We start from the raw sequence: 12,816 nt of genomic DNA on the forward strand, positions 1-12,816 counted from the left end.
AATCCTGTATGTCCCGAATACCATTGCCCAATAATGTTAAATGAAAAGCATCAATCTTGTAATTACACGAGATAAAATATTTCGTGTTTGTTTGTTTTTCTCGCGTATTTTTGTTTATACTTCACCTGATGAAAGCTGACATTATTGAATAGTCCACCCACCCTTTCGTAAACAAATATTAATGGTTAAACGTCTTCCTCGAAAATTGACAAATGTTTGTGATCACATTTTATTTCAAGGGCAATTTTATTTTCATCTTTAAGCTGGCTGCGTAACATGATCATATATTTGTTACAAACATTTAAAATATCACTTAATAATAAATCATTAATTTTGGCAATGCAATTCCAGTTTTTTCCTTCTGTATATAGTAAGTGTAAAAGCACACACAGTAAGTGGAAAAAGTACATTTTATATGAGCTCTGAATGTAAAAATATGCTCATTTTGTTAAAAAATGCATATGTACAAGCCTCTGACATTCCAGTTAGTTTTTATGCCAGTGAGTTTCTATCCATCAATGACTAAAGTTTTGTCACGATAATAAATTTAGCACTACGAAAAAAAACCATGAGCGTAAATGCTGTGCTGTTTGAAACTCGTAAAATGCTAATTTATGGTCTGATACCATAATGCACAAACGAATCCCAACATAAACCACAAATTTACAAGTTCATATAAAAACATTGAGCATGGCCAGATTAATGTCTCTCATAGATCCAGCACGAGCTTACTACCTGATGATGATTACTTGTGTTGCAGTCGAAATGTCGTGAGAATTTTATTGTTTTATATATTTTTTATTCTTTTGTTTCCCTTCTACGTGACTTTACCGAAATAACCAAGAATATGAGCTTACTACCGTTACAGCAGGCAATACTTCCATAGTTTGGTATTAATTTCATCATGCCTTCTGTAAAATACGTTCGACCTTACACGTAAAAGGCGTTTATTTTAAAGACACTATTAAAGCTAGCTCATAAATATGTAACATTGCCAAATGATCGCAAAAAAGGCTTGCTTGCGCTAAGGCAGCGCACATTTATATGTTTTAATTTGTGTAGAAATAAGCACCTTCAAATGCAGTGAAAGCAAAACAAATGGTCCTTAACCTATTAGAGCAAAATTAAACGAAAAATGAGGCTAGGCTCGCTGGTGCAAAGCTAAGTAAAAAGTAATCTTGATATAGTTTTCTTTCTTTCGAATTGCAATGAAACACCTTGCAGGCGTGAGTTGATAATTGATCTTAGGTTTGCACTAAAAGGCCATTAGGGCCACGCGGCCATCCGGTTGGTAAATAACAACGGCTCTGGCTCCATTCCCCATGGAGAGAGTTTGGCTTTGTATCTACTGCTGCGGTTTATGTTTCAAAGATGCTTTTGGAGGCGGCGGAGGTGGTGATTTCCTCACGGTGCTTTGACTGAAATCCGTGACAAATTTCTGAAGAAGAAGAAGAAAAAAACAAAGCACGAGTCAGGAGGTCAGCAGTTAATATGCCCAGGACATTCGGTATCGATTATTTTCACAATTAAAAAATTATGAATTAAATATTTGTATTTTTATTTCATGATCGTTACATGCCAATTAAATCACTGGCGTTATTAAATCACAAACAATAAACATCTCTTGTAGACGAAAAAAAGGAACGGAACGGCAAAATTATTCCTTGAGATAATGAAACACCCCTGACCAAAAAAAAACCCAACGTATTTCACGGCTTACATCATCTTTTGCGGCTGCCCCACTCTGAGAGCCGCTGTACGCAGGAGTACGTCCACTAGTGTCATCCAGAAGGTTGGGGTCGCTGATGAAAGACCCCTTCTGTGGCAGTGGAGGTGGCATCAGCTGATTTACAGCTCCGTTGGAAGGGATCAGGTTCGTGAGGTCCGGAGCGCCTATTTTTGGTCAGGTGAGCAAAGAAGAGAACACAGCAATGGGAAGACCTTCTTACGTAACATAAAAGAGGGCCGTGTCACATTTTACACACATTGGGCTTTTTTATGTTTACATTAAGGTGAACTTAAAATGTTCCGCAAATATTAGAGCAACTTAAAAAAAAGAAAGCGTGATTTGTACTCGGAAATGTGCCGATGAATAGCCACATAATGTAACGATCCACCTTCAAATAGCCACCCAGTGCTCAATTGTTCAGGCTGACTTCAAGCTCTCGCTCCACGCTTACAAGTTCTCGATCGAACAATGCGCCTAATTCGCAAAATATGCATGCATTACACAGTACATTTTTATTATTATCCAGGACATTTTCACAACTAGACATTACAACATGCATCTTTGGAAACTCGACCTTGTAGCCATGATATTATCACACCAACAAAGTCACTGCCAGGCGGGTCATGGCAACTGTTCAGTAAATAAGAGCAGGCCATGTATGTTCATGCAGATGTAGTTTGTCTTGTGTGTTTCCTGCAGAGCCGTGTCGCCCAAACTTTAAACCCAAGGACATTCACACTTGTCTCTAAATGCCGTTTTGAGTGTGGTTTTCAAAAGACTGTGCCGTAGCAAATATAACATTATGAATAGAAACACATATAGGCGTTATGTGCTTACAGTAAATAGGTTGTATTGGCTAGATGGCTCAGCGGTAGAGCAAGCGGCTCGCAATTGGAAGGTTGCAGATTAAAATCCTGGTTAGAGGGCGACTCATCTCATCATCTCTCTGGGGTCAATGCAATTGGCACCACTTTGTGGGGAAGAAACCCGTCATGGGAATGTGGAATTTCCACTACTGGCTCAGGAATGACCAAGACATCACTTGTCAAGTGTTGTAGCTGTGTATTGTTCATTTTGGCACATTTGATAGATGTATTAATATTCAAATGTTAATTTTCTCCATCTCGCCGGGTAGTTCAGTGGCAGTTGCGGGCTCTAACGATTTGAAGGTTGCGAGTTTTCAAATCCTAGTTGGGGGTTCACTCAGCCCATAACACCTTTGGGGTCATAAAAAAATACAACTGTGGTGAAATCAACAGTGGTTGTATTGTGGTTATGCTTACCTCTGCCATAGTAATGTGGAATTTCCACCAAAGGCTCAGGGGCTATAAACAAGAGTAAAGCCTCAAAGCTAATTTGAGCCAGAAGTCATATTTGTTTTTATACTATTAAATAGGTTAAGTTGTCATAATATACCGCTAAACCTGCTGCAACCAAAAATATATCCAGGGCAATTCCAAAACAAAAGGTAATTCAGGGTATACGTGTCTGCGCACATACACGTACGTGCATGCAATATATCTCTTGTGCACCCTTCAGTGTGACATACAAGTGAAGCCTCTGGGACATGTGTTTTGAATTAACATTAGCCATGTAAGTGGTGCTCTTCCATCTGATTTTTAACCTTTGCATAAGACTACGAGCTGCATAGCAATGCGTGCAGAATACGCAAAAGGAATTCAGAAAAGTATCAAATAATAGGTCACGTGATTATAGTGAGAAAACCTAGAAACAATTCCATAGCTCTACATCGTGGTTAACAAATAATAATAACTATGTATAGAAAATACGGATGTTTCAAAGGTGCAATCGTTACCACACCTACGAGCAATCCAGAGGTCACTCGATCGATCTCCTGGCATGGCAGATGAAACAGTGGTGCGAGTTTCTTAAATCTCCCACCAGCAGGTTGAACGGGAACAGCGGCGGGGAAAAGTGGAGCTATACCCACATCTCCAAAGATGCCGGGATGGCACGCAAGATAGGCCAAATGCAATTTAAAGGAGCTCTGAATAAACCAAACTAAACTAGTTGTACCAGGTAAGGCCGATTGAGCCATGTAGCTCTTTTCCAGAAGTAACCTGGCAACAAATGATAGCTCAACAAAGTGGCTTATCATGTTTCTAAATATTGAGGGAAAAACCGGAGGACGCAGAGAAAAACTGACGCGACCACGGGGAGAACATGAAAAACTCCAAATATACAGCAGGCGTCAAGTTGGAGATCGAACCCAAGGCCTCCTGCATACCAGGCGAGGGAGCAAACATCTCGCCACTTAGTGCCGTCTATCAGGAGCGACTGGAGGCAAGCAATTATAGGGTTCCAACTTTACCTTTCTTGCCTTTAGTAACAATAAAAATAGACTATGAATCATATTAATAGTCATTTTTACATCAGCTGTTTTTTTCCATTTGAGAGACGAGTACATTTTCCGCCAGTAGGGGGACCATGCGCTGCTTTGTCGTTTTACCCAGCACGTCGATGAAACACGAACACAACGCAACAAAAAAAAAACAGCAAAAAAATAACAAGCAAGCTGTGCGAGGTGCGAGTCGCACTGCCGATGGTGGCCAGCGTCTGGGAGGCGAGGGCCAACGACGCCGGGCGGTACGAGGGCACTGTCGGCACCGCGGACGTGGACTGGCGACGCTGCGTGTTCGGCGGAAGTCTCGGCCGCGCTGGTTTCTGAGGCGACGCCTGCCGGGAGATCGGTCACACGTCGCGGGAAAGGGCTTTAACGACGGTCGCTTACGCCCGCATGCGGCGGCGAGGCCGGGAATGCCGGCGCGTCGCTGTCACCCGGCTGTCGAAATGCACATTTTTGGCGTGTCGTGAATATTCCTGTACGTAGGCGTGCAAGCGAATTGCCTGAAAACGAATGCCGTTCACGTGACGCTCTTTATTTTCCAAAACGTATGCACCTGTTCACACGTGGCACCATACTCCTGGCTGTGGACGGTCTGGTGGCAAATGGTGGCGGTGAGGAAGTGGGGCGTTGGCTCTGCCAGCGGTGCATCCCGCTCCTTCTCCTGGCCCTCCAGGTTTTTGCTGTTGCGTTTTTCCCTCCTCTTCTCTCTCCTCTCATCCTCGTCTCGGGACTGATTGCCCTCCTGAGCTCTTTCCAGTGCTTTGACGGCCGACGCCCAGGAAAACTTCTTCTGGGGAGTGTGGTCGGTCCTGTGGGTGGATAGATCACGAGAGAAACATGGCCTAGCTGACAATGATTAAGGATGATTTATAAAAAAAAAAGTATATATTTTAATAAACTTTCAGAATTTACCATAATGTCTACATGGATACTTTTAGCATTTCCATGACACTGTGCTGACTTGCCAGCAGTACAAATTTAAATGGACATTACCTTTATGATGGGTAAAATAAATAACTGCACATAATAACTCAACCTACTGTATCATCAAAATTCCGCATTAATTTTACGTGCGCTTGATTAAAATTCCTGCAGGCGAATAAAATGTGCACACTGTGCTTATAATTTAATTTGTAATTAAACGAACGCGTAAATTTACGTAACCAAACCCCCCCCCCCCGCCTGCAAACCATAACGACGATCGGAACACCGCACGGGCACGTCACATTTTCCCTGTCACCGCACTGATTGATTTAAATTCCTCGACAAAAACACCATTAACACGGACTCGGCAGGAGATGAATTTTCATTGTGCGCTGAAAGGGGGGGGGTGGGGGCGCCTTCACGTTTCTGCGCGAGGCTTGGGTGACGACGTGGGAGTGTCTGACGAGGCCGATGACACGGAGATGACAGACAGTGGGCGGTAAGGGCTTGACCCCATTCCCATGGACAAGGCCACAGAGCTGCGGCTCCGAGATCCCTTCTTCTCCTCCAGCAGGGGCTGTGGAACGGCAGCAGGAGCAGCGAGCGGCGATTGATGACCACGATAAGACCTTGACATCATTACGTGCATTTATGGGGTTGTAATTATTATTATTTAAATCGGTGTCGCTGCACCGTTGTGCGCTAACGCAGGAAGGCAGAAAAGAAGCAGAATAACATAACCGGAATCAGAATCGTCATTTACAACTGGAGGAACCCGATGAGCTATGGAGCTCATTTTCACAGATGTCCAGTATGGACGGGTCAGCAAGTTACAACGGCAAACAGTACAAAAATAAAGGTGAGCAAGTGACTAAATATAAATTACAAATTTTAGAAATCAGATTTCATCAAAGGTTGGACAAGGCAGCCAAAACAGCAACAAAAACCGTCCCAGACCACACCAAAGATAACGCCACGCAGCATTAGTCCCTCAATAAAATGGCACACAATGAGCAAGATCAAAACATTGCACCCCCAAAACATCTTTGACGATGACGACGATGACGACGACAGCGGTTACAGGACATTGACGTGGACCGAGCGGTACCGCGTTTTGCCGTCGCCTCTTGCCAGAGTTTGCGATCCGAGCGCCGTTGCGGATGTATCAATGCGTAAAATCACACTTGTCGTCGGCATCACACTGGGATGTCTGCTGTGCGACGCTATTCAGAGTAGGCCATGCCTGCTGGCGTCACGGTACATTTTTTTTCAAATTTGAATAAATGGACCCGCAAATGAATTCATCGGGATGACACAAAGCAATGTCGCCATCCCCCTCCCCCAAATTGCAACTTTGGAACTCAATGAAGTATAAACTTGGGGAAATAAGTGTTACCATAATCATAGTTATAAATAACAAAATACAATGGCAGATAAATAAACAGCACATCACTATATTCCTTAAAGACATCAACACACATTTGACTGACAGGTAATATAAATTTGCTGATAATGTGTGGTCATCTGCAGCAGGAATCTAAGAAAGTACCTGGGCGCAACACAAGTTTGTAAAGAAATGCAAAAGGATGATTATGGTTGCAGCAAGTGTTAAGTTCTATTGAATTTCACGTGATCACTCCGAGTGATCTCAAGAATTGACAAGCCGCAGCATTTGTGCAGACAAGCGGCAATCCAATAAGGAGTTGTATTTCAGCCTCTTGGGCTGCATTCCTATGGATTGGGAAATGTAGGTCTTCGCCACGCCATGTCGGAGGTTGTGTCTGACACTTGTCGATGTCAAAGCCAAGTGAAGTTGTTCATGCAAGTAGAACACAGGTGCAGCCTCTCATTTGTTTGCTCATGCCACTCCTAGTCAGAAGGGCCTCCTGGAAGGTATTTTGGCTCACTGCCACGCTGGCTAAATGCCCTTGGAAGAAATGAGAGTACCCACATTTTACCCCACCACACACAACCTGTTGATCGATTAGCTGTGGTATACCATTTATACCGCTGCGTGGGCAGAGGCGGGGAATTTTGATCAACTTGACAATTTTTTCGACTGTTGCGAGTTCGAATTGGTCACCTGAAGACGGTCACTTGTGTTGTGATCGAAACGTCGTGACCTATTAGTAATTTTCTATCTATGTGACTTTACCGAAAGAACCAAAGAGTATGGTTACCTAAGGATAGAAAGTCTATAGTGTACTAACCATCACACCATGGCAGCATTTCTGTAAAGTTGGTGATTGTAGTAACGCTTCAGGATTAGCGTTTGGAAACTGAATTTGGTCTTGAAAAGTATCATACCCGTGTGCCTGAATAATAAAGTGCTCATTATTGCATACATTGCCTGCTTTGACGTGGATTAAAACACGTGAACAGTTGCAAAGAAAGCTTGGATAAATGCAAGCGGAAATTACACTGAAAGACAGAAAGACATGTAAGGGAACAAATGCAAATTACAGACATGATATTGACTGTAAGGAGCAGCAAGTGGGCCTGGGCAGGACGCGATGATGGTCGATGGAGGAGACTGCCGACAGAATGGCAGCCAAAGGAGAAAATGCACCCAAGCGGATGCCCACTGCAGAGATGGAGCGACGGGATCGGCTCACGTGGAGGAGATGGATTGTGGCAGTGTGGCACCATCTGGGATAACAGCTGGGTGGAGGAGGCCCCCATCAAACAGTGGATAGATAATGGCTGATGATGAGAATTACATTTCACGTGGAAAAAAAAAAGTACTGCAAACTCTTAACAGCTCGGTGAGCCATTCATTAGTTTTGATTTCCTGCTACGATTAATAGTTGTTGTTTTTTTAATTTACTGAGGCAGGTGAAACAAACGTAACATTGTACGTGGAAATGCAGCTGGCACCATGTGCGAAATGATGTTGAGCTAATTTTGTCTCGCTCGTTCGTTTCTCAATCCGCTTGTCCTGGTGAGGGTCGTGGCTATTTTACATTCCGTAAATGCAACACTATTACGCAGCTTACCAGAATGCGCACTCCGTACTGTTTTTCCACCTTGGCCTTTAACTGATGGAAACACTTCTCGACGCGCTCGTGTAATGGCCTTAGGTCTTCTGGGATCTTCTCGCCATGGATCTTCACCGCAGCTGCCAGCATCGGTGTCTGAAACGAAGGTTGAAGTGTTTATTTCATGGGCTCTGCTGTCGCCGAGATCATCGCTTCGCTTCACCGTTGCACACTGCCACATGTCGCGAGAATCTCCGGATAGTTTCATCGTGTAAACCTCGGACATCGGTGTGCCTTTTAAAGAGGGTTCGCGAAAAATAATGCGCACGCGAGGACCGTGCAACACTCTCAATATGCGCTGGTCTTTAGAAGTAGTGAATTATCGGTATGGAAGCTGACAGATAGCTGTCACAATATTAGTAAATACCATTTTTTGTTTGTAACTCCAAAGTTTGGGCAACCTTTTGATTAATTCGACGAGTTTTCAATCGGGCAAATCACTAATAGCCGTAACAAGATGATACTTCAGTTTGGTTGATGTCGAATATTTGCGCAAATATAGTTGCCCCTGTTATTGACGGAACAGAGCTAATGCATGAATAGTTTTAACGTTAGTTGGAAAGCATAAAAACACACACACACTGGAGTGATATACATTCAAATCGCTCCAATCTGGGCCTTAAATTAAACTCTAGATCTAAGGTTTGCTGGGTGCAGACGTCTGTTCCAGTGGATGAACACAGTGAGCTATGCGGCCGACATATAATAGCTCTTTCGATCTCAGCAGCAGAAGTTTCCAAGTTGAAGTTTAAACTTTGAAAATAATCCATGAGTGACATGAAAAAATATCTCTACCTGCCAAGCAATTAAATCTTTGAGCTTTTCCAGCTTCTCGTAATCTTCTGGATGCTCCTTCTCATACTTGTCGTTGAAGAAAGCCTGTCAAAAGTATCGTAAGTTAACCACATATAACAACACTGAGACTCGTGCACACAGGCATGTATAGACATATAGCATACAAAGACGAATATTCCCCGTATAGCCTTTAACAGACTGTTGGGGCAAGTGTTAGGGGGCACCTACTGAAGGCCGGTACGGCACACGAGGTGGCGGGTGGCCAGCACCACGCCCGGCCGCCTTTGTCTCCCTAGTGACAATGTTTTTTACACATCACACCAGCTACTCATTTGAGGCTAAGTTGACCTAGGGGGAGGAGGCCCAGGACCGGTTCAGATAATCGTCACACTGGTGTTGGCCATGAGCCGGATTCGAACTTGGGTTGCCGGGTTTGAAGCGCAGCGGGCTAACCACTACACTACCGCTCCCCACACATATAAAACATAGGCATAGTAATAATGCACCACCTTTATGATATGATGGATTGTTACGATTCACAGTCACAGTATTATTTACGAATGTTTCTTTTTGTAACATTGTCTCATTTATTACATTTGTGTAAAGGCATACTGTGGACGCTGAGGTATAAGCCACACTCCTTGGGGTGAGTAAAGAGCAACATCTGATACAGAGTGTAATTTGAGGATCTGTTTCTTACATCAGAACTGCATGTAAGGTGCGCTCGTATGCAACTTGTCCTGTATTCAAGCATAATTTGTGTAACTTCAGTCAGTTGATTTTGTATAAGGCCCATTAAGCTACTAAGAAGCTCTTTTCAATGACGACCTGGTAACTGACTAATCCATAGATGCACAATTTTATGCTTGTATTATGGTTTCATGGGTGTAGGAATCAATTTGAATCGACAAATCATTACACATTTAATTACTTTTGGCTGTATCGCCCATCGAAGCTGGGCGCATGCCAAATATTTAACTTGTTAGTATCACCTAAGATGGCAGGACTTAATTTTTACAATGATTTACAAATCGCCAGTAAAAGTGTTTTCAGAAATAACCTTGTTTTAATAAGCACTGTAATCTATTGGGAAATAGACAGAAATTGTCGCACCCTACTGCTATTTTTTTTTTAGCAGGACCCTCCTGCAGGAGAGCTTTGAGACGACTCAGAGAGGCTTTCCTAGGTTAAAAAGCGTAGAAAGTAGGTTATCACGTAATCAACTTTTATTAAGTCGACTTCCAGAAACTGGTTTCGCTAAACATCTTCCACCTCTCGTGGCACCGTATTCTGCTCTGGGCCATGGATTAACAGTCTGAGATTTGTGCAACTCGGCTCGCAAAGCACAAATGACGGTGATGCGTGATGGCAGGGCCCTGCGCTATTTACGCGGCGGTGCAAATCGGCAGGCCCGCAAGCCGTTCAGTGGCGAAACATTCCACCGCGACCCCTGACCTTCTCGTAGTTGGCCAGGCCACCCATGACGGCTGGATCCACGATCCCGCTGAGCCGCATGGACAGCGGGTTGATGGGAAGGTTGGGGTTGTTGTGATGTTGCAGCACCATGGTGAGGATCTCATCATTTGCAATGCCCATGGCCTCAATGGCATTCTCCAGCGGGCTGATCTCCACCTGCAGGTATCGATTTGTCTGGGTTGAAGGATGTTGTGATTCAAACCACCACCTTATCCCCAGGACCAATTCAACCTTTTGAAAAAACTTTCAATTTGTGGATTCGTTTTTTTCAGTAAAAAAATTACTTTCCTTCTGCATTGAAGAAAAAAAAGCTTACTTTTGAAATGTGGCAGTGTACCAATCAATGAGTATGTACCAACACATTTCAAAATTGTGATCATATTCATTATACCTACACGTATTTATATAAAGGTGCAGCCCTGCAACTGCTTGCTCACGCCACTGCTGGTGAAAGGGACTCCTCTCCAGAGAGCCCCTCTGGTGGGTATTTGACCTACTCTTCCACGCAGGGCAGGAACCTTGGAAAAAGTGGGAGTAGCCGCACTTTGCCCCACCGCTCGCGACCTGCCGATCGGCTTCACTGTGGTGAGCCCATTTATACTGCTGGGTCGACGGAGGCGGTTTGGGGGGGATTTAAGGCACCGGCACCAGTTGTTCAACTCCCGCGTTGGCAGCTGAACCGGCCGCCTCTGGATTGCCAAGTCTGGTGCGCTAAACATTGCACCAGGGCAGCATCCCTTCCCGCGCATATAAAGCACCCGAAGCATGGTTGCTGATAACATATTCAGCTCGCAAACACAGGGCCATTACAGAACGCATTAGAACACATGTAGGAAGAAAAGGGAGTAAGTATCCCCATGCTCACCGTGCTTGTTGTTATCACTTCAAACCAGCGCAGTATTCCAGGAAGCTTGTATGCGGTCACAAAAATTGTTCTTTCAATCCACATCGTCTGGAAACGGCACATTGTACATCATGCGTTGACAACAACCGTAGATGCAGTACGCCCCAGAGATTTGCGATTAAAGGCCATTGCTGTCCAGGACCTTGTATACATTACTCTTTGTTTCTTTCGGTAAAGTCACGTAGAAAGAAAATAAATTAAATAATAGAATACGACGTTTCGATAGCAACACAAGCAGTCGTCACACAGAGAGACGACAGCGCTGTCGTCCCGACAGTTCTGTTCCTTCACCTGAAGAAGGCTACTTGTGTTGTGGCCGAAACGTCGTGAGAATTTTATTGTCATATTTTGTTTTATTGTTTTATTCTCATTCTACGTGACTTTACCGAAAGAACCAAGAAGATGCATTTTCATACTTTGCACTCCTATCGGGTTTTTGTATTGTTGTTGTAACTTTCTGACCCGCCCCTACTGGAACATGTCAAAAAGAGCTTCCTGGCTCATTGGATTCCTCCAGTCTAAATCAAGATTCTGATGACGCACACACGATTGAGAATGCATTTGCCCTTGAAAACGTTGGATTTGTGAACATCTTTTGGGTGGATAATTGGTCACGGTGGACATTTGATCATAATCGGATGTAGGACATTGCATTTTAAAGATGAGTTAAAAATAACTTACGGCAAATTCATTATCTGGGTCCTTTTCTCCCTTTCGGAACGGCCGTGAGTAGGAGAACTTGTGGACGTGATTGTTCTTGTAGAAGCTTCAGATTGAAGGCGACAGTCAGACACAGCTCACATAGGTAAAACATATTCTAATGTAATTAATACAATTACAACACTGGGGTGGAAGTGATTAGTTGAATTGTCACCATTCAGGGTAATTATTCAACGAAAGTATTTGTCAGGATCTTTTTTACTGTCCCATTGGTATTGTTAATTCTATTTTTTGCCCATCTTTTTCATTTCTCAGTTTAAAACGCAGGCGGCTTTTGCGACCAAAATTATCAATAAGAGGGTTTTTTTTGGGTTAGATCACGTAAATATAAATGTATCGTTAAATCCGCCACCATCCGACACCAATTAGTAAGGTTTGTCACGTAAACGAAACATGGCAATTCGTTACTTACTTGTTCAGCACACCGGTGTGTTGGAGAGTAAACCCACAACATTTAAAATTCGAGTACGACGTTTCGCAGGTAATTACAACCAGCCTCATCAGGTGACAGACATAATTTTCGAGAAATCCTGTTCCGGTCTTACATTTGTTGTTTTCCCACCATTAGCCTAATTTACGTACAATTTACAATCCACCGCTCTATGAAAGCCTCCGCATGCTCTCATGGTCATGGGAGTTGCTTGACCATACTTCAATGTTTGACCATTTATTACGCACGTGATTTGATGCATGTATCACGAGCATAACAATACGAATCAATTCATCAGTGCATTGTTACACCCCCCGGTGTCTACATACAGCACCCCCCCCCCCCCAAACGCCTTTCAGTCATAGGAGTTGTTTGACCATACTTCACCGCACCAGTCAGCGTGGACCGGTGAAGTGGAAGTGTCCAGGATCA

At 43.6% G+C, this 12,816-nt stretch overlaps 1 protein-coding gene across 2 annotated transcripts in view; it reads right to left on the minus strand.

The window, feature by feature from the left end:
• Positions 1-227: 227 nt before the first annotated feature.
• The window catches only part of LOC116941304 (dedicator of cytokinesis protein 1-like), a 227,278-nt gene continuing 214,689 nt past the window's right edge, over positions 228-12,816 (minus strand). For both annotated transcript variants that reach the window (XM_032952216.2, XM_032952215.2), the window contains exons 44-53: positions 11,916-12,000; positions 11,196-11,282; positions 10,310-10,486; positions 8,855-8,938; positions 8,018-8,155; positions 5,444-5,598; positions 4,651-4,906; positions 4,288-4,426; positions 1,721-1,893; positions 228-1,438 (exon numbers count right to left, since the gene is read on the minus strand). In XM_032952216.2, the coding sequence (XP_032808107.1) occupies positions 1,346-1,438; positions 1,721-1,893; positions 4,288-4,426; positions 4,651-4,906; positions 5,444-5,598; positions 8,018-8,155; positions 8,855-8,938; positions 10,310-10,486; positions 11,196-11,282; positions 11,916-12,000 (1,387 nt within the window). In that variant the 3' untranslated portion in view covers positions 228-1,345. The remainder of the gene's footprint in view (positions 1,439-1,720; positions 1,894-4,287; positions 4,427-4,650; positions 4,907-5,443; positions 5,599-8,017; positions 8,156-8,854; positions 8,939-10,309; positions 10,487-11,195; positions 11,283-11,915; positions 12,001-12,816) is intronic.

This window comes from Petromyzon marinus, chromosome 11 (genome assembly GCF_048934315.1).
Source record: "Petromyzon marinus isolate PM22_M1 ecotype Great Lakes invasive population chromosome 11, UKy_Petmar_22M1.pri1.0, whole genome shotgun sequence".
NCBI classification, from domain to species: Eukaryota; Metazoa; Chordata; class Hyperoartia; order Petromyzontiformes; family Petromyzontidae; genus Petromyzon; species Petromyzon marinus.